This window comes from Spermophilus citellus, assembly GCF_964194105.1.
Source record: "Spermophilus citellus genome assembly, chromosome: X".
NCBI lineage: Eukaryota > Metazoa > Chordata > Mammalia > Rodentia > Sciuridae > Spermophilus > Spermophilus citellus.
The window spans coordinates 26,778,407-26,802,005 of NC_138190.1; the positions used below are offsets into that span (position 1 = coordinate 26,778,407).

Below are 23,599 nucleotides of genomic sequence, written 5' to 3' on the forward strand. Positions count from 1 at the left end.
ATTTATGGGTATTGATTTTATATCCTGCTACTTTGCTAAATTCATTTATTAATTCTAGAAGTTTTCTGGTGAAATTTTTTGGATCCTCTAAATATAGAAGCATGTCATCAGTAAATAATGATAGTTTGAGTTCTTCTTTTCCTGTTCATATCCCTTTAATTTCTTTTGTCTAAATGCTCTGGCTAGAGTTTTAAGAACTATGTTGAATAGAAGTGGGGAACTGTCTTGTTGCCGTTTTTAGAGGGAATAATTCCATTTTTTCTCCATTTAGAATGATATTGGCCTTGGATTTAGCACAGATAGCTTTTACAATGTTGAGGTATGTTCCTACTATCCCTAGTTTCTATAGTGTTTTTAACATGAAAGTATGCTGTATTTTGTCAAATGCTTTTTCTATATCTATTGAGATGATCATATGATTCTTGTCTTTAAAGTCTATTGATGTGAGGAATTACATTTATTGATTTCCGTATGTTGAACCAAACTTGCATCCGTGGGATGAACCCCATTTGATCATCACACACTATCTTTTTTTAAAATGTTTTTGTATGCAAACAAATTTGCATTTCTCATAAGTTTCCAGGTAATGTTTATGCTGCTGGTCTGGGGATCACACTTTATAAAACACTGATTCTATGTGTATAAATTCTTTGAAGGCCATTACAGGAAATGAGCATTATCAACAGGGACTTGTTGAATTCCCATAAGCACTCTAACCCTGTCACTTGATTCCACAGCCAGTGAAGAGTACAGTATTGTCATAGCCCTTACATAGAAGGAAGGAAGCTACAGTTAATAAATCAGACTGGGTCAGTAGGAGATAAAGAAGAGAAAGATAACTTGTTCAATAAGACAAAAATAGACAAGTTCTTTCTGGTCAAGTTTAGAAGATTAATTGAAGTGAATAAAATAATGTATACTTACAAAAGACCCAGGAAACCTTCACTCTATTATTATAAGTAGTATGCCTCAGAGAATAGTGCCAAGACATATTTTTATTACACTGGAAATAATTCTTTATGTGTTTAATATTATTATCTGTTTTATCTTTCCTAGATCACCATGCTTCCCCAGAGTTATCCTTCTTTAGCAATACCAACATTCTCCAGAAACAGATGTATTCTGCATTTGGGTCTTCCCATAACTTACATGTTTCTGTAAGTCTTCTAATTCACCTCGTAAAGGCCAAAGTTTCTTTTCTCCTTTGTCTCCTTTACACCCCCCAAAAATAGATCTAATCATAAAAATAATAGATCCACATGCCATGGATATGAATCCCACAGATCTAGAAGAAATGGAATATCAAATTCCTTACCTCACATTCCTAGTGAAAAATAGGAGGCAATCCCATGGGTTATTAATAATAATATTTTAAAACAAATTACTCTGATCGTAAATAAAAGAGTTTTAGCTACTGTATCTATACCCAGGTATATAGTAGAAATGAGTGACAGATGGTACCTGTTTTGGGTCTTAGACTGTGACATATTTTAATGAACATTAAATTCTTATTCACTGCCTGAGTCAGCAGGGGAATTTTACCTCAAATTCTAGACCAGCTGTCAGGTTTTGTTAATTGGCTTAACTATCAAATGGTAAGACTTATACAAAACATATTTTTACTTTGTTCACAACTAAGGTGACATAGTGTGAATTTTAATCATATTGAAAAATTATTGAGATTTTGCTAAGAGAGACTCTTCATGGTTCCGAGGATGACAAAATCTTTTAGTAGTAAAAATGTCCAAATAGTGGCACATGATTGTTAGAAATGAGAGTTCTCAATTGCGGTTAATTTTTTCTAAGAAATCAAATGATATGAGGAGTTTTAAAATGGGTTGAAAGGCCTGGGCTAGAATCTGGATGTCTTAGTGCTCCTTTTAACTCTGCTACTAATGTTATATAATAACTAGTATATGCCATATGTTTCTTTCTGGACCTCATTTTCCTCTTTAAACATAACCTGAGTAGCTGATCCCAAGGAACTTTAGACTTGTAATTGGATCAGAGATAAGCTAGATCATTTTCAAAGTTCCTTCTAGTTTTACTATAATTGGATTTTGTCAATATGTTGCTTCCTAAGAACAACATTCTTGATTGGTAAATTTAATCAATGATTTACATAGCAACCTGCACTATGTAGTGAAATTATGAATTTATTATCACAAAATGTTTTTAGCATGTGGTATTTTCCAGATATGGTTTTTTTTTTTAAATTGTTCAAGATTCTCTACTATGATTTGACCTTGGTGCTCCTCCATGAAGATATGGAATACTATTTCCTCTCCCTTGAATCTAAGCAGGCTTATGTTTATTTCTACCAGAAGAGTATGGTAGTATTAACACTATATGAAGTTTAAGTTTGGTTTACAGAAATAATGCTGCTTTGAGTCCTTAGTCTCCATTTGTGAATTCTAACTAATTTAAGGCCTCCATGCTGTGATATGGCCAAACAACATGAGAAGTCCAAGGGAACATGTTTTGGTGAGCAGCTCCAGAAGTCAAAGCATCCAACACAGGAGCCTGATGGTATGAGTGAATGAACACTTTCAGAAGATTCTAGAGTCCAGTCATGTAGGCATTCCAGTCAAGTCCCACAATTGTGAAACAAAGATGAGCCATTCTCTCTATATGTCCTCTAAATTACTGACCAACAAAATCCATGAACATAATAAAAAGTTCATTTTAAGCTAAAACTTTTAAAGTATCTCTTACACAGCAATAGTTAACTGGAAGAACAACTAAGTGTTGCCTTTTAAAAAGTCTGCCCATTGTGTATTTCTTGATCTCTCTCTCTTGTGAAGATGAGGTTTCCCTGACAGGTTCTATCAAGTAAATATTTCTTGAAGGTTTACTTTGTGTAAGTCACCATTCTTAACATTAAGGATACAATTGTAAACAAAGGGACAGAGTGCCTATATTAATCGAGACTACAACTGAATGAGGCTTTTACATTTCCATTATGATTAACTATGGTTCTGCATTTGAACAGCAGTATAGCTTGGTTCTGAGTTAGACAGCATGACTATATGTTGATAATCAGTGTTCACCATAATATTGACTTAAAGGATCCATATATTGCTCAAGAAGAATAATATTTGCCAAAATTCCATATTCTAGGGCTGGGGATGTGGCTCAAGCGGTAGCGCGCTCGCCTGGCATGCGTGCGGCCCGGGTTCGATCCTCAGCACCACATACAAACAAAGATGTTGTGTCTGCCGAAACTAAAAAAATAAAATATTTAAAAAATTCTCATATTCTCTTTCTCTCTCTCCTCCCCCCCCACCCCCTCTCTCTCAAAAAAAAAAATCCATATTTTAAGGATATGTAGCCCAACTATCCTTTCCCCTAGATATGCTAAAAATTGTCCCTGAATTTATATTTTCTTCTCTGTGGCATATGACAGTGTGTACTACTCTCAACCTGTGTAAAATATTCTCATTTTGTAATACCACTCTTTTCCTCCCTCTTGTACCATGAATTATAATCTACTTTCTGAGCTTCTTGTCCTCTGTCCCTTCTTTCCGAACTGAGAAGCACCCTCAGTTTTTGTCCCTCTTAATTATTGTGTCACTCTATAAAATTCTCCCTAGTTATCTAGTTATGAATTCATTATTGAGAGTCTGATTATATATATATATATATATATATCCCCAGTTGGCTAAAGAAATGAATGTTTCACTTGGATGTCCCGAAGACATTTTGGACTCAATATTATCAAAACTCAAATAATTATCATTTTTGCCTTCCAAATATTTCTCATCCATTTTCCTCTTAAGTTTACTAACCTTTCTAGGACTCCAATCACCCAATTTAGAAGTATAGGTATCATTTTTGATCTCTCTTATGGTAAGTTTTATTCATTCTATCAACATTTGTCATGTCTCCTTTCTTATCTCACTCACAGTGCTACTTAGTTCAAAACTTCTAATTAATCTCCTTACTACCAGAAATATTACTACCAAAGAGTATTACAAAAGGTTAAATGATTGTTTCAGTCTCTCAATGGTCCCCATCAGTTGATGAAGAAATTTTTAAATATATCTAACATTTTTTTACTTATCTTCCACTACATAAACTACTTTTCTGAACTCCAGAGGCATTGCATCACTTCAAAAGCATCTATTCTTTGACCCATGATTTATGTAAAAGCTAACTCGTACTATTTTAAATTAAATGCCCAATGAGTATTAGTACATATGGAACAAAAAAATATAATGCAAATAAATATTTGGTAAAAGTCACATATTTAAAATAACCAGGGAAATTTATTTAAGTTTAGCTTTAAAGAAATTATCCAAGCATCAATATAAGTATAATATCTAATATCAATACAAATAAAAGTATATTAATTTAGGTAAAATCATGAACTATTATAATAGAATTTTGTTTCTTAAGTAGCTAATAACAAGTTAGCATTTCACAAAATTGATGTATCTAAAATGTAAATAAATTCTAATTTAGAATATTCTACTTAGTAATTTAAGTTCCTAATATTAGATCGACCTCTCCTTTCCTGGAAAGAAATAAAATTCCAAAAGATCAAGAAGTTGTAGAGTTCTACTTTTTTTAATCTTGTTCAACTGAAACCAGATGTGTCAATGGAGGTTTCCCTGGAGTCATGTTACTGCCAATGTCATATCATTTCTCAAAACACGTGAGGTACATATAATGAATGTCATTTGATTATCCTTTTTGGTCAAAATAAGGTTTAACCCATGAATGTGATAATAATCATCTCTTATACTTCTTGTATATTACTCTGAGTATGAACTTTATCAGTTTACAATGATGATGCTTAGAACTCTTAGCTCACAAATACTTCTTAGTATTACTTTTTATGTTTTAAATAAAGTTTTATTATAGGTATACTTATTTTTTCATGAGCACAATTTTGTTTGAAAAGCAAATGTGAAAATCTATGTACAGATTTCCCCATTTTAAATAGTAACATATGCCATCTTTGAATAGACTAAGCAAAAAAGATGCACATTTCCTTTCAGACTTGATAGAAAATACCAAAAAAAAGGGTAATAATATACTATGAAGCTTTTAAAAAGACTACTGAAGGCTAAAATATACATACAGCCATTTTTTGAAGACTTGATAACATTTCATTTTGATCCTTAAAACCAGTTGTTTGAATCTTGTTCATTGCATCTTCTTTTTCTGAAAGCCACGCACTAAAAAGGCACTGAAAGAAATTTCAGAGAAGAAAAATAATTATTAAAAATAGACCTTCTTGGGCTGGGGATGTGGCTCAAGTGGTAGCGCACTCGCCTGGCATGCGTGCGGCCCGGGTTCGATCCTCAGCACCACATACCAACAAAGATGTTGTGCCCACCGAGAATTAAAAATAAATAAATATTAAAATTCTCTTACTCTCTCTCTAAAAAAAATAGACCTTTTTGTTTTTCAAATTAATACCTCTCCATGTCTTTAACTGCCATGATTTCCACATAACTCACCTGTTCTTCTGTAAAACGCTGCCATTTTAGAAGAATGTCTTGTAAAAGAACCCAGCGATCTTCTGTCCACCTACAGATATTTGCCCATCGATCTCCTAGTACCTGGGGAAGAGAGGACGGAACACATCAGTAAACAATTTTTAACTGAATTTCATTAAAAATGGCATAAATGATTTGACAAAGTATTCAATTTTGAGTCTCCTATGTATAATGGGGATTTTAAATAACACCCTTTCTGCTTCTGCTTTGAATTAGGTAAGCAATGTGCCTTTCAGATTATATCAGTCTTTCACCTTTCCTTGAAAAGCAATTTACAAGCAGTCTGAAGTAGTTATACCACCATCTCAACAATACATTAGCAAAGATATAAATATAAAATTATATAATGTCAATACACAATATATGTACCAAAACAATACTATACCCCATAAAGATGTACAACTATTATGTGTCAATGCTAAAAACATGAAGGGGATTTTCCAATGAGAACATATAAACTCTGTATATTCCTTAGGTCTGAAAAAATGCTCCAAAGAATAAAAGTCTGACTATTAAAGACCTTAAAAGGACTCTTATTTAAATTCTGCATAATTAGAATATTACCATATAAAGTTTAAATTATCTATATTCTTACAGACTATGAAATGTGCTATCTCAAAAACATTGAGATAAAATTATAATAGTCCCTGAATAGGAACTCCATACCTTTAGCATGTCACTAATTTCTAAGTGTACACAGTAATTTAATGTATAACATAAACCAAATACAAATGCTTTTTGGTCAGAAATATATACTATAATGATTTTAATGCACAGGGCATGTTTGAAAGACAAAAAAGTATGTCATTTACTTGCACTCCTTTATTATGCACTTCAGAGCCTAAAATTTCAAACTTTTATGATTTTTTTTATATAAAGAGAATTAATGTCTCATCGCTGTTGGATCTTTAAAGATAGAGGTATCACAATATGTGGAATGCTTTATTTTGTATGGAATCAATACTAAAATAAAAGTGTTTACAACTCATATTTTGGAAAATATATCCAGTATCTAAAATAAGCCTCACAAGTTTCTACTTATCTTGATGTTGCATATTTGGATCAATTCATTTAGAAGATATTATTATGGGATTCAAACAATGCAAATGTAATTAGAGTTATGAAAAAAATCCATCTATTCTTAGGTAACTTGGATATCTCCATAATTTTTTACACTGTTTAATCTACTACTACTTCAAAGAGGAAATCCCACGCATGAGTAAACAGTAGGCAATAAACATTTTACTACAATATTAAAATGATCATGTACTCATATGCATCTCAGTCAGAAGTGAGTTTTCAGATTTTCTTCAGAAGTGTCAATAAAAATGTTATTGCTTTCAGCATAATGTGACTGATTTTCTTATTTTTTATAGTTTCATTCTCTACTCAACTCCTTTTGAATTACATTAGGTTATGACAAAAACCATAACATTGAAATAGAAATGCAAGACACCCTCAGGAAATGAGCCAACTTAAATCAATGAGCTTAAAAATATTACCATTTAATTATTACAAACAAATAAATTGGTTTTATCCTAATATATATTTTAAGTTCTTTTAGTGAAATCTAGTAACAGTTTATATATGTATCAGATACACTGATTCATGTAACATAATGCTTCATAGATTAGTTGTGAAAAAAATAACTTCAAACAGAAAACCTTATGCCTTAGCTATAAACTATACCATCTTTCTTATTAGATTGTATAGTTATAAAAGGTCAAAACATGGTATATTTGCTATAGCCCTATAAAGATGGTAATAAAGGTGGGGAAGGGCAAAGGAACTATAGCATTTATAAATGAAAGAAAATGGAGACTTAAATTCATAGAGCACCTATGTATTGCTGCAAAAAACAAAGGTAAACTGAAGTGTGTGATCCTACTGCTGAAAAATTATAATTTATTAATGTTATTAGAAAAATTTGTAGGATTCTACAAATCCAAATAAAACCCCTCATATTCTAGATTACTTAAAGTAATTTTTTAAAAATTTCTAAAATATATAATTTTTGGTACCGAGGATTGATAAGCCAACTTAAATCAATGAAATTAGCTACATCTCCAGTCATTTTTATTCCTTTTACTTTGAGACAGGGTCTTACTAAGTTGCTAAGAGTCTCACTAATTTGCTGAGGCTGACCTTGAATTTTTGATCCTCCTGTTTTAATCTTTAGAATTGCTGGGATTATAGACATATGCCACCATAGCCAGCTAAAATTATAAAATGTTTTAATGTGATGCATTGTATACTATCGTGTTTTCCATTATAAATACTATACCACTAATGATTAAGTATTTTAGATATATGATTAACCTACTTAAGCCACTATTTTAAGAATGTCATTAAAGTGTCCTTTGTATCCAAATAATGACTCAAATTTTGATAATTCATTGAACCTGGTATGAGTTGGCCAATATTTATCTTTAGTTCATGATAGATTCTAATTTGCTCACTCATCAATCATGAAATTTATTCAAATATCTATGTGAAAAAAACCTACATGTGCCAAATATGAACAAAATAATTATGTGAGTTTAATTGTATTCCCCAAAACTACTGGTGAAGCACTACACCCAACCCAGTACCTCAAATGAAATCATATTCAGAGCTAATGCCTTCTTTGAAGGTCTAAAATTGAAGCCATTGGGGTAGTCTCTAATCCAGTTTTACTGGTGGCCTTTTAAGAGAATAAAATTTGGATACAAATACCAGGAATAAGTACGTAAAGGAGAGACCACATGACCACATGAGGACACAGGAAGAAGGTAGCCATTTACACGTCAAGGAGAAAAGACTCAAAAGACATCAATTGAGTCAGTAGGTTTGATATTGGACTTCCTAATACTCAGAAAATTGAGAAAATAAAATTCTATTGTTTCAGCTACCCAGTCTGGTATTTGTTATGGCAGCAATTACAAACTAATACAGAAGTCATATCTGAAAAAGGCTCTTCTGGAAGAAACTTAGAGCCAAATTATTAAGTCTATTAAAGAAAATACCAATATCTTATAAGAACTGACATAAATAATAAAAAAGATCATGTATTGAAAAGTGTTCTTAACTTGAAGAAGTTATGTAAGTATTGTGATTTTTTACATTTTGTTTGAACATGTTTAAAATCAAATCTTCCAATAAATGCCAATGGTCATTTACTCTTTTTGCCTGTAAAAAAGAGAAAAGAAAATGAAGGGCCCATCAAAAATAGAATAAAGATCAGTGGACTACATGAAGGGGATTGAGGAGGAGGGAGAAAGGATAGAATAGGGAAGAACAGTGGAATGAATCTGACCCAACTTTTCTATGTACATATAGGAATACACCACAGTGAATCTCACCATCACGTATATCCACAAGACACTAACTAAAAAGTAAAATTACAAGAGCAAAATGATCAGTAGAGTAGAGGGAAGGGACCAGGGGAATGGAGAAGGGGAGGGAAAGGGGAAGTACTGGGGACTGAATTAGAGCAAATGTTATCCAAGGCTTTTATAGATATTTCAAAATGAATCCTAATGTTACATGCAACTAAAAGAAATTAAAAACAATTTGGATTTATAAAACAAAAAGCACTTATTAAGCCTAAAAGATATTTCATCTCCCAATATATTTAAATATTTTTCCTTCAAAAACACATTCCATTACTTAAACCTATCTTGTTCTCAGAAAACTCTAAATGAATCAAATCTAAGTCACTTCTGTTGCAATGTGGGCAATGCTTTTTACTGGTCTCAGTGTAATTAGATGAGTGAATTAGGAATTGCTTGCTTACATGCTATACATATAAGTATAATCATATATGTACATACTGTTTGAATTAATGGATTTCTTTTTATTGCATAAAAGTATTGGCCTTCATTTGAATTACAAAGAATGAAGCTAAGCAATGGGAAGATTATCATTCACCTCTAGATTCCCTCAAAGATGCTGGTTCCTATCATTAAATGAACACCCAAATTGTTAGACAAGTATAAATAATTATATTTAATGGGACTGACAAAAAGCTCAATTTAAAAATGCATTAGTGCATTTTGTTATATGGAATATTAGTTTTATTGCAGTATATTTGTACATGCATATAAGATACTTTAATCCTATCTATCCCCTTTCCACTCCCCCGTCCCCCACCCCCTTTTCCTCTAATAGACTCCCTTCTGTTTTCATGTTGTTTACCTCCTAGGTTCTACACAAGGGAAAACATATAATACTTGCCTGTGTCAGAAGAACAACTACATTAGGATTATAACTGTCTAGAGGGGAAAAAAAATGTGCATTTACTCAATGCTTTCTGAGTTCTTAAGTTTAAGGAAATAATGCATACTTTTGTAGAGCTAAGTAGATATTATAAGCATAAATGCAAAATTAGTGATTTATAACATCTCTCAAGGTGATAAGAAAAAATAATTTTTATTTATATTCTCATTTTGGCTCAACAGTAAGAGGAGCTAAAGGTCACATCATTTACTCTAACAAATATTCATGGACTAAATCACAACTCCATTATCCATGCTCAGATCCACAATGGAGAGGATTTTTTCCCTCCCATTTAATTCATATCCCATATCACTATCCATGCCAAACATTTCTTATCTGAATTACTTTGATTGAGTTGAGCTTTCAAGGTAAACATGAAAAATGTCTACCAAAAGTACATTTGGATAAGGGCAACTGAAGAAAGTTTGACAAACGTGGAAGGTAAAACTGAAGTACAGTGATCCTTGAATTTATATAAGTCTCATAGAATATGAGACCAAATTTTGTCATCAGGATTGACATTAAGAAATAAATTTTTCCTGGGCATATGTCCACTAATGAAAAACAATTATGTACTGTGGGCCACACAATGAAGCACACAGTGGAGTTGATAAAAGAGGGAAGCAGCAAGGAACAGTCCAGCTCATTTTATGGCAGTTTCAGACCAATACTATACTTCCCAGACAAATGAATTTTATGTGTAATGGGCCTTCTGAAAAACAGTTTTGGTTCTTTCTTACATTATAAACATGAAGTTAAAAGGCATATGCAACTTCATTTTACCAGTAGTGAAATGGAAATCATATCAAGTAACTTAAAGAAAATAAACTGCATGATGAGAGAAGATATCTTAAGTGGCAGAGTCCTACAAACTAATGTTTAGCCAATTTGTAAGTTTGTTATCAATTTTGCATGTTTTTATAAACTGTTAACTGAAGCAACATACTATAAATTTGCAGGCCTTATAGCTTCAATAACATGTGATCTAGTGAGAGAAAAAAACGTTATTTCAATGTATTGGGAAAAAAAAGTACCGAGGGATTCTCAGAAAGTATCATTCTTATTTTTGTTTAAAATATAAAAAATAAATAATATATGGAATTGTCTGAAAGGGAACAGAAGAACATGCTTCTTCAACTGTTATATCTCCTAAGTGAACTCAAGAACTGTGTGATCTTACTTCTAAAGGTGTATTTTTCAGATGAGCAAAGTTACATTTGATGGGTTAACTAACTTGTCTAAGCCCACAGTATTGAGTATCTGAGATTCAACTTCAGATCTAATATGACTACAGGCCCATGCTCTTTCATGATGCCATTTACTAAGCAGGGCATTTGACATAAAAGTTATGCCTTCTAATTTCTGCTACATAATCCACAGCAAGATGTATAGGTGTTGAATCCCTTTTGAGTTTTTTATATATAGCTGTTCTTATTATAGAAGTTTGAATATATTTTACTAAATATTTTATCTAGACCCAGTTCATAAAAATTTGAATCTTATTATAATTTGATCTGAAATCATATTTGACATCATAGTTCCATATTAAGTACAATAAGAAAAAATCATAAAATTATTTCACTTCTAGATAAAGAATGTATGTTCTTTGTCAGGATTTATTTATTTTATTTTATTTTTATAGTTGTAGATGGACAGCATGTCCTTATTTAGTTTTTTATGCAGTCCTAAGGATTGAACCCCAATGCCTCATGCATGCTAGGCAATCACTCTGCTACTGAGCTACAGCCCCATCCCTGTTAGGATTTATTTTTTAAAAAGCAAATATGACTGTCTGATTTATTAATGAAATTCTGCCATGGTGAGTATGCTGAAAATGTAGTGAGATTTTTAAGTTGAAGAAGCATGTTCTTCTGTGATCTTTCAGTCAATTCCATATTATTTTTTTAATATTTAGTTTATACTTGGACACAATACCTTTATTTCAGTCATTTGGTTTTTGTTGTTGTTGTTGTTGTTGTTTTGTTTTGTTTTTTACGTGGTACTGAGGATCGATCCCAGGTCCTGCACATGCAAGACAAGCGCTCTACTGCTGAGCCACAACCCCAGCCCCCATATTATTTTTAATAGTTTATAAAGTGCTAATGAATAAATATGGAAAGGCCCTTTTGTTGTTGCCATTGCTGTTATTTGTAGGCTATTACTTAATGTGATTTGGTAGCTTAATAAACTGTAGTTCCCAGCTCCCTCCAGTCTACTCAATTGGGATACCAGAAAATAAAGAGCAGGTGGAGTCCTAGGAGCAGTTCAGCAGACAGTGTCCTTTCCAGCATTCATCACATTGCCAGGAATTCTTTGACAGTCTGAGGTTTTACTGTTCCTTATGGTTTTATGCCTCACAAGCTCTAGACTCCTTGAGGTAGGCTGCTAACCCTTGAGATTAATAAAGTCTAATAGAGTAATACATGAATTTAGAAGAAGTGCATGAATATCTAAAATTTGAATTCCATCACTGTAACTGTTTCCCAATTATTCCATTGGAACACTTTCTCTTACTTCATGACTTACCTACACACCTACCAATCATATATGATGAATTGGAAAACCTATAGGAAGCAAAGATTACTTTTGAAGTTCTATACTCAACATCTGAGATTCCAAATCTTGAAAATTTACCATGGCCATTAACCATACAGGAGAATCTTTGAATCTGCTGATTTACACATCCCCAGTCTTAAAGTATAGACTGCCTGAAATCTTGCCCTAGCTATTCTGTTTTCCAACTTTTTAACAGTTGTCAATAAACTCTTAATCTTGGCACATGTTCATGTTCCCCTAATAAAATGAAGATAATAACCCTCAAGGTTAGGGCATTACAAGGATCAGAGAAGTCAACAAATATGAAAGTTCTCTGAAAACTGATTAATGGGTGTGATTGGTAAGGATTTATAGTTCAGTTGACAGAAAAATAAGAATTTCCTCCATATGTAAAAATTCTGAAACTTTATGGAATTTTAATATAGAACACAGTGAAATATTTCTGCAGGACACTAAAATTACAGTGTTTTCATATTTTAATAGCCATCTATAAGCCTTTTGTTATCAATTTTGCATGTTTTTATAAACTGTTAACTGAAGCAACATATTAGAAATTTGTCACTATTAAGATTTTTAGAGAGAGAACTTTTTTTATTTTTTATTTTTTGGTGGACACAACATCTTTATTTTATTTTTATGTGGTGCTGAGAATCGAACCCAGCTCCCCGCGCATGCCAGGCGAGCACACTACTGCTTGAGCCACATCCCCAGCCCAGACTATTAATTTTTAAATCAGGACCATGTTCTAATACATCTATTAACTGAAAGAAAATGCATGGAGAACAGATATCCCTCTATGTAGCATTCTAACTCTTGGCATTGGAAATATCCATCTACAAAATCCCAAATTATAATGTTTATGCATAATAAAATCCATTAAATAGATTAAAAATAAGTGAATGGGTAGTGAAAGAGATTATGGCTAAAAGTGTAGAGTTACCCGATTTCTACTGAGGTTAATATGTGGGGGAAAAAAGGGCAAAAATCAGAGCACCAACTTTTATAAGAGAAGTTAGAAATCCCTCGTTTTATATCACATCTCCTCAATTTCAAATATTAATAATATATTATTAGATATCATGTGTACCAAATGAACTTTATATGAATATGGTTGCAATTTTTTGATGCACTAGACCAATTCCTAGAAAGATGTAAACTACTGAAACTGACAAATGGAAATCTTGAAAATCAATTTTTAAAAAAATGAAAAAATACAAATAAAATGGGAATTTATATGTCAATTAGAATGTCAAATTTTCATTTGAAACTACTATTTGTGTAATCCAGGATTAGGCAAATCCCTAAACCTGCTCAATCAGATACTTAAACTTAGGAAGCATATTATAAGAAAGGAACATACAGGTCAACCACTTTCATGGAAATAATGGGAAAACTAAATCAATATTGAACATTAGCAAAGAAAACTAAGCAATACTTAAAGAAATTAGACATCTCATTCAGGATTGGGTTTTTTTTTGGAATTAGGGTATTTTAGTATCAAAAAATTAAGCAATTGTCTGTTTTGATATATTAACACAATAATGAAAAAAAAAACTAATATCAAGTGATCCAGAAAAAACATTTGATAAAATTCAGCAGTTATAATAAAACCTTTCTAGAATATTAGGAATGAAAGCCATCTACAATAAACTTATAGGAAATACTCTTAATGGGGACTGATTAAAAAACTTATTCCTGAATCCTAAATTGAGAAACAAATGTTCACAATAATCCAATTGTACTAGAGAATGTACACAGTGTAATAAGGTGAGGAAAATTAATAACATGAATAATGACTGGCAGGGAGAAATAAAACTAATTCACAAGCTGTATAGATACATCAAATAAACTATTCAAATTAATAAGTAAAGTTCATATAGTTTTGAATACAAGAACAAGAAAAAAAAATCAAAAGCATATCTCCATATCAGAACGAATACAAAATGAAATCTTAAAAAATATCATTAATAAGAATTGCAATAATACTTAGAAAATATCTTGAAAAAAGGCTAAGATTCTCTACCTTGAAAACATATAATATTGAGAGAAAGTAAAGGTCTAAATAAATGGAAAGCTATTTGACATTCATGGATCTAAAGATTTGATAAGATAAAAATGTTAATTCTCTACAAACTGGTCCACAAATTCAATAAAATTTAATTTAAACCATAGCAGGGAATTTTGGGAAGTTTGGCAAGTTAGCATCACTAAATCTTATATATTTTTTTTCTTACTAAAGCCCCTGATCTCCCTTTTCTTAGGGCACTGATTTAGAAAACTTGCTATTATAAATTAATTCTCTGCCTTAGAAAGCAAAAAAATAAATAAAAATAAAAATCTACAATTCAGGAATGCCATTCTCAAGGACCTCAGCACAATCTCTGAAAGATGGTCATTGAGAAACATAGTACATCTATCTTCTAGTCTCTATAGTAGTGTAGGAGCCTCACTTCAGTATACACAAATAAGCAAACACAGCCTAATCTTATGGATCATACAACCCCCTAATATTCTCCAGAACTTCTCCATTTGCTCAGCTCAGCACTTAAAATCACTCCTGCATTTTGTTCCACAGAAATTAGTTCAGTGTTTTTCCAAAATGGCAAGAGTCTTGATCCATATTGCATTAGTATTGAATAAAATCTTGTCTATTTAATTGTCTATTGTAATTATTCTTTTACAACACTGCCATATATAAAAATTCATTATAAAGCTATAGCAACTTAAATGATATAATATTGGCCTAAGATAGGATAACAGGCAAGTTAAAATGATCAGAGTCTATAACTTGAGCCATGAATGTATAAGCATTTGAGTATTATATTTATATCAAAGGCGACCTGCATAACATTGGCAAAAAGTTGGCATTTGCAATAAATAGTGTTGTTTTAGTTGGATCTATATGAAAATATGGACATTCACCTCTTCCACACACCAGCCATAATGGGCGGATTGTAATTATGAAAGGAATAGTAATAATTTTCCCATATGGCAATATGGTACATTACCTTATGATTTTAGAGAGGATACTTTTATTTTAAAGCTCAGGGCAAAAATATACTAACCATAGTATTAAATATTAAAATGCAGAATATCATATTAAATTTAAACATCCATTTATTAAAAACATATCATTAAGGAGTAAAAGGGCAAAATACCTATTAAATAAGGAAATTATAATGTAAATAACTAAAAAAAGGATTAGCATTCAGAATATGTATTTAAAAATAGCTTCAAACTAATCTCCTTAGTGGTTGTACTAATTTACATTCCTACCGAGAGTATGAAAGTGTTGGCCATTTGAATGTCTTATTTTGAGAAATGACTATTTAGTTCAATTGAATAGCCACTAAACAAATGAACAAGTGCTCAATATCACTAGTCATCAGTACATGCAATTGAAAAATAAGAGATAACATTATATACCCAACAGAAGGACTCAATTTGAAAAGCTAACAACCAAGTATTGAATAAGTTATGAGACAATTTGTACTTTATTTGCTGCTAGTGAGAGTATACACTTGTTAATCAACTTGCAAAAAAATCTGTTTAAATATCTATAATACTAAATACACACATGCCCAACTCTCAAGAAATTCTAATCCTCAGTACATACCCAACATAAAGTCATACATTTTCACAAAAAGATATCTATAACTTTCATTAATAGCAGCATTGTTTGTAATGATTTCAAACATGAAAAAATCCAAAGTTTCTTTTTTTTTGTACTGGGATTGAACTCAAGGGTACTCAATCACTGAGTCACATCCCCAGCCTTATTTTGTATTTTATCTAGAGACAGTGTCTCACTGAGTTGCTTAGAGCCTCACAGTTGCTAAAGGCTGGCGTTGGATTATCGATTCTCTCCTGTATCAGCCTCCCAAGCTGCTGGGATTACAGGTGTGTGCCACTGCACCTGGCAATCCATAATTTCTTAACAGTAGTATTTATAGTGTGATATATTCATACAAATAATATGTTTCAGCAATGAAAATTAATGAATTAATGTCATATACAACAGATGAATTTCATGAATAAAAGGAGTGAAAAAGTCAAGCTAAAACTATATATACCACACAAATGTATTCACATTAAGTTAAAAACATAGCAAAACTTATCTGAAGTATCATCAATTTGGATAGAGGTAGCCTGTGAGGAATTGGAAAGAGCTTATTACTACAATAGGTTTGACAGGAATATATTAGTTACTAATAACATACTATTCATGTATAGAACCATGAGTATGTTAACTTTGTTAAAAGTCTTTAAGCTATAATTATGTGTGCTTTTCTGGGTATTTTAATAAAAATACTTTTTTAAAAAACGGTCATATTATAATGTTTAGAGTTTTCCCCAGAGACAAAAAGTTTTGAAATTCTTCAAAAAGAATTACATTCTAATTCTAAATGTATTAGAATTAGAATTTATACTCATAAAGAATATTATTGCTCAGAAAAAAATGAATATTATTGTTCCAATGTATTTGCTTATATTGCTCCTGTAATTCTATATAGTGGGAATTATTAATATCTGAGTCCATTTGATAAATTGGGCATAAGAGAGCTTATTGCTCAATTAATAAGTCATAAAATCAAGATTGAGGTCAGCTCTAGAAATCTAGAGATGATGTTATTTCAACTCTATCCAACACCCACCTGGATAAGTAAAATCACCACAAGTCACCTATCAATGGAATTCTTCAAAATCTGGCATGTACTGTATTCTTATAAAACTTTGGATTTTGATGTCATCCACGATGGCAGAATAGAGGAGGTCACCTTCCTGGATGCTTTGTGGTATGAAACCAAGAAAGGAGACAGGCAGCTTCTTTGCAAGGTGGGTGAACAAAAAAAAAAAAAAAGTTGGGGGTGGGGAACTTTACTGGAATTTAAAGCTGGACATTCAAAGCAGACCAGGAACACAGGAGGTTGGATATAATAAAGAAAAAATCCCCAGCAGCACAACCACTTCCAGGGCCAGGCCAAAAGCATAGGCCAGAGAGGTCCCTCCATGAGCATAGTAGAAGGATAACAGAATTAAAAGAACCCTCATTTTTGGTAGGCCCAAGGCCTGTCTGAGTATGGAGCATTTAATGATCAAGGAAATTGCCCAATAAACCTGAAGGACAAGGACATGCTGCGTGAATATTCCTGTGCAGGGAAAGAAGCCGCCATCTCTCCAGGCAGCTTGCAGAGGATAAAAGGAAGGAACCATTTTGCAGCCTCAGAACTAGAGCTAGGAGCTGAGGAAGCCGGTTCCTGGCAAACCTGAGTTTGGCCCAAAATATAGGCCCAATAAACACACACTGCATGATATAAAATGTGCCTAAGTGAGCAGAAGAAAATCAAATATGGAGAGAAGTTTATACAGGGGACACCTGGTCATAGAAACCCACTTGGCTCTACCCCTACCCCTCCAATATGACTGCTTGCAGGACTTGCTGAGAGAGAGACATCTGGCCATGAACTCAGAAGGGTGGAGTGAGAGAGATTATTTGGAGACTGAACCTGAAAACAGGAAACCTGGTGTCCTCAGGTGATGTAGGGCATTAAGAAGTGGCTCTCCCTATCACAGGAGTGGAACCCAGAAGAGATCCCAAAGAAAAATTAAGACCAATACTTCTCAAATTATTCTATGAAAACGAAAAGGAGGGAACCCTTCCATAGAATCATTCTAGAAGCTAGTATCACATTGATACTAAAACCAAACAAAGTCACATCAAGGAAAGAAAACTTCAGACCAATATCCCTGATGAACATAGACACAAAAATTCTTTAAAATTCTGGCAAATTGCATACAAAAACATATTAAAAAGATAGTGCACCACGATCAAGCTGGGTTCATCCCAGGGATGCAGGGTTAGTTCAACATATGGAAATCAATAATCATAATTTATCACATCAATAGATTTAAAGACAAGAATCATTTGATCATCTCAATAGATTCATAAAAAGGATTTGACAAAATATAGCACCCCTTCATGTTCAAAACTAAGAATAGTGGAAACATACTTCAACATTGTAAATGCTATCTATGCTAACCCTAAGTCCAACATCATTCTAAATGGAAAAAAATTGAAAGTATTCCCTCTAAGAACTGGAACAAGACAGGATGCCCTCTTTCACCACATTTATTCCGCATCGTCCTTGAAACTCTAGCCAGAGCAATTAGACAGATAAAAGAAATTAAAGGGATACAAATAGGAAAAGAAGAACTCAAACTATCACTATTTGCGAATGACATGACTCTATATTTTGAAGATCTAAAATAATTCCACCAGAAAACTTCAAGAAATGATAAATTAATTCAGCACATTAGCAGGACTTAAAATTTACACCCATAAATCAAATGCATTCCTATACCTCAGTGATGAATCCACTGAAACTAGGAAAACTACCCCATTCAAAATAGCTTCAAAAATAAATTTCAGAATAAATCTAACAAAAGAGGTGAAAGACCTCTACAATGAAATCTATAGAGCACTAAAAGAAATTGAAAAGGATCTTAGAAAATGTAAAGATCTCTCATGCTCTTGGATAGGCAGAATTGATATTGACAAAATGGCTATACTATCAAAAGCACTATACAATCTGAAGTTAATTCCTATTAAGACACTCTTCATATATATAGAAAAAAGCAATTATGAAATTCATTTGGAAAATTAAGATACCTAGAATAGCCAAAGAAATCCTTAGTGAGAAAAGTGAAGCAGTGGGCATCATAATACCAGACATTAAATTATATTACAGAGTCACAGTAATAAAAACAGCATGATTTCGCACCAAAACAGGTACATAGACCAATGGTACAGAATAGAACACACAGAGACAAACCCACAAAGATACAGTTATCTCATAATAGACAAAAGTGCCAAAAACATACATTGGTCAACAAATGGTGCTGGGGAAACTGGAAATTCACATGTAGCAAAATGAAATTAAACCCCTATCTCTCACTCTGCACACAGCTCAAAGTGGATCAAGGACTTAAGCCCTAGAACAGAGACCCTGCACCTAATAGAAGAAAAAGTAGTACCAAATCTCCACCATGTCCAATTAGGACCTGACTTCATTAACAAGACTTCTAAAGCACAAGAGGTCAAATCAAGAATCAAGTAGTGGGATGGAATCAAACTGAAAAGCTACTTCACAGCAAAGGAAACAACCAATAATGTGAAGAGAGAGCCTACAGAATGGGAGAAACTCTTTACCACACTCACCATAGGTAGAGTGTTAATCTCCGGGATATAAAAACTTAAAAAAAATAACACCAAAAACAAGTAACCCAATCAACAAATGGGCTAAGGAACTAAACAGACACTTCATAGAAGAAGTACAATGCATCAACAAATATATAAAAAAAAGTTCAACATCTCCAGCAATAAGAGAAATGCAAATCAAAACTACACTGAGATTTCATCTCACTCCAGTCAGAATGGCAATTATCAAGAATACAAGGAACAATAAATATTGGTGAGGATGTGGGGAAAAAGGTACACTCATACCTTGCTGGTAGGACTGCAAATTGGTGCAACACTCTGGAAAGCAGTATGGATTCCTGAGAAAGCTTGGAATGGAACCACAATTTGACCCAGCTATCCCATTCATCAGTCTATACCCAAAGAACTTTAAATCAGCATACTAGAGTGACATGGCCACATCACTATTTATAGCAGTTCAATTCACAATAGCTAAACTATGCAATCAACCTAGATACCCTTCAATGGATGAACGGATAAAGAAGTTGTGGTATATATGGACTTATTGAGCCTTAAAGAATGAAATTATGGGGCTGGGATTGTGGCTCAGCAGTAGAGTGCTTGCCTAGCATGGGCGGGATTCGGGTTTGATCTTCAGCACCACATAAAAATAAAAGCATTGTGCTGTGTCCATCTACACCTAAAAACAAATATATATTTTAAAAAATGAAGGAGATTATGGCATTTGTCGGGAAATGGATGGAACTGGAGAATATCATGCTAAGTGAAATGAGCCAATCCCAAAGAACCAAAAGCTGAATGTTTTCTCTGATATGTGGATGCTAATTCACAGTAATGGGTGGGGAATACAGGCACTTTGGATTAGAGAGCGGAGTAAAGGGAGGGGAGGGGGTATGGGTGTAGGAATGATAGTAGAATGAAGCAAATATTACTACCCTATGTGCATATATTATTACATGACCTGTGTAACTCTACACCATGTACAACCAGAAGAATGAGAAGTTATACTCCACTTACGTATGCTGTGTCAAAAGGCATTCTACTGTCATGTATAACTAATTAGAACAAAAAAAGGAAAAAATAATCTTAAAAGCCTTTGGATTTTGATGTTCAATTTTCATTAGAAATATTTAAAATTAATTTAGACAACATAAAATTTGCATTTTAAAACTAAATCCATGTATCTAAGCTGTACAAAACAAGGTGTGTGTGTGTGTGGTGCTGGAGATTGAATTTAGGACCTGTGTACGTAAGGCAAAGTCTCTACAAACTGAGCTATTCCCCAGCCCCAAAAGTTTTCTAATAGTTGAATTAAGTACAAGTTTTATAAAGTTAAAATTAACTTAAATCTGCAGATTCTCATATACCCTAACCATTGTTCAAGTGTTCTAAATATCCACATGTGTACAGTAGCTTCCCTATTAGTGTTGTCCTAGAAGAGGAAAATATTAAATACTTATCACAATAGTATGTTATAGGTATATATAAAAAGCGTGAAAGAGAGAGAGCATACTTGTGCATGTAAGAGTTGAATTCACAGATAAAACTGCATTACTTTTTTTAGTAGGTTTCCTTATCCCCCTTTTGCTTCTGGGTAAAACAAAACTCAGAAAAACTGCACGATTTTCTCAGGGTCACATAGTAATTTTCTCCCATGAAATTGAGAGCTTAGAAAAAAGCCCAGGTTGAGGTATCACACAGATCTGTGTAGCAGTCCCAGCTCTGTCACTTTACAAGCTACATGAACCTGAATGTAACTTCATCATGTACTGGCTTTCTCATTTGTGATACTGAAGCTGCATGTCATACAAATTACTTAAAACTACCACAAAATAATAAGATCATAAAAGCATTAACAATGATAAGTAGTGCTTCATTGGCAGCAATTATCAGCACTTGACTTGGTGGATTGTTTATATACTTTTAAAAGTTACAATTTTAAAATGTATTTTATTCACCAAATGCAAAATTATAAACTAGATGAAAATATCAATATATTTCTTCATTCATGTTCCTTTCCATAAATAATTTCTATTTCTTAATTCTATAGGGCTTAACATTTTATAGACTTTTCTCCTTCCCTATATTATCCCAAGTACTTACTATAAATACTTTCAGTTACGCTCTCCACATTTAAGTCATGATAGAAAATGAGAAATATAGTCTTTCTGAACAAATACTCTTTGGTATACTACTTTATTTCCAATCAACTTTCATTGTTCATTTATTTTAATATTTTCAGATTAACTGAGATGGCACATTTCTTTTGTCATACGTACAATGCTCACATACTTCACCAGTTAAAATTATAAATGGTATTAACAATAATGATAACAATGTGCAAAATATGTCATTAAATGTCTGGAACTCTTCTATTTCTAGATTTACTTTGTCACTTCTGATAATTATAATTGTTGGTAAAAATAATTGGCAGTATACAGCATTCAACTTCTTTATCTTTTGCCTTTGCTTTTAGAGAGTTTTTTCTTAAAGTAATTTTGAAAATCAAGCCTTTTAATTTGAAGTTATCTGCATAATGAAAGAAATTTATGCTTCTACTTAATACATTAGACAGCATTACCATTTTTTTTCTTGAAGTCCACTAGTATATGATTTGGTTTTGGAAAGGACTTTGGAGGTTATTAACTCTTTCTACTTAGTATGGAATATCTTCTAAAACATACTTGAACATGTGACATTTCTGTTTCTGCTGAATGTTATCAATGAAGAAAAGTTCACTATTTCCTACAACTCCAATTCTACTCTAAGAATGTTCTGGTATAATGAAAATAAGTAAAATAATGTAGGCACAGGGATTAAAAAAAACATGTTCTCATTCAGATGTGGAAGCTAAAAATCTTGAGCTCATAAAAGCACAGAGTTAAGCTGTAGTCACTCAAGGCCTGGAAAGAGGGGAAAAGCGAGATTGGATAATGCATAACAAATATGGAAGAAAAATGTCTAATGTTATACAGCATAGTAGGGTGACTATGGTTCACAACAACTTATCATATACTTTATAGAGAACTAAAAGAGAAGTTCAAGGCTTCCCAACATAAAGGATAATTTTGAAGGGGAAGGAAATGTAAGTTACACTGATTTGGTCATAATGCATTGTATACACGTATCAAATGTATCAAATTATCATTCTGTACCTCATAAATGTGTCTAATTATTATGTACCAATTAAAATAATATATTTTAGATAAAATGACAGAGCAGTGAGAATATATTTCCAGATTTATTGTTCTTAACTCCCTTGCAATAAAAATTCTCCCTTTGTTGAGTCAAATCTTCCATCTTGGAATTGCATCCAATCATCCATATGCTCATTGATGTATTCAGCCATCCATCAAGCATTACTGATCATTCTCTGGACTCTATTCAAAAATGTAATAAAGGTAGATTCTATTAATAGGGAAAAGCAGACAATAATAATTGGATGATATATGCTAAAATAGAAGTATATTTGGGGTATATGGACAGAATAAGAGTGGTCATTACTAGGTCGAATGGCAATCTTTATGGAGGAATATGACATCCAAGCTTTCTATATGTGGTAGGGATTTTAGAGTAGACATTACAAGGAAAAACATTCTGATTAATAGGGGTAGTATTTACACAGTCAGTGGTGATATACAGAGTGTGAAAATAGAATGCAGGTTTGAGGATATGAGAGGACTAACAGGAGACAAGTCTAGAGAGAGCAAGGAGTCAGATAATAAAAAATCTTGTAGGTCAAGGTGGCCTGAAATTGTAGATGAGGGAAAAGTTACTCATAACTTCAGGCAGAAGAGATACTATTAAATATGCTCTGGAGAACCTACGTTGATTTCTGAATCGAAGGGAGTTGGATGGAGGTAAGGACTTCCAGGGGGCTTTTGATGTTGGCTTTATGTTGGGAATTGGTGGCAAAAACAAAGATAAATAATGAATGTGGAAAAAAAAAACAGCTCAGAAATATTGTGATCTTATATGCAGAAGGCTCATAAGAGAAATGATTAGGGATGAGTCTCGAAAATTTCAGGTTTTTGGCACAGATGTCATCATTAATGGTATA

At 32.7% G+C, this 23,599-nt stretch overlaps 1 protein-coding gene across 6 annotated transcripts in view; it reads right to left on the bottom strand.

The window, feature by feature from the left end:
• Positions 1-23,599, bottom strand: part of DMD (dystrophin) — a gene marked incomplete at its 3' end in the record, with an annotated part of 2,539,585 nt that overhangs the window by 1,482,032 nt on the left and 1,033,954 nt on the right. For all 6 annotated transcript variants that reach the window (XM_081277777.1, XM_081277778.1, XM_081277780.1 and 3 more), the window contains 2 exons: positions 5,469-5,570; positions 5,087-5,194 (listed from right to left, as the gene is read on the bottom strand). In XM_081277777.1, coding sequence (XP_081133903.1) covers positions 5,087-5,194; positions 5,469-5,570 — 210 coding nt within the window. The remainder of the gene's footprint in view (positions 1-5,086; positions 5,195-5,468; positions 5,571-23,599) is intronic.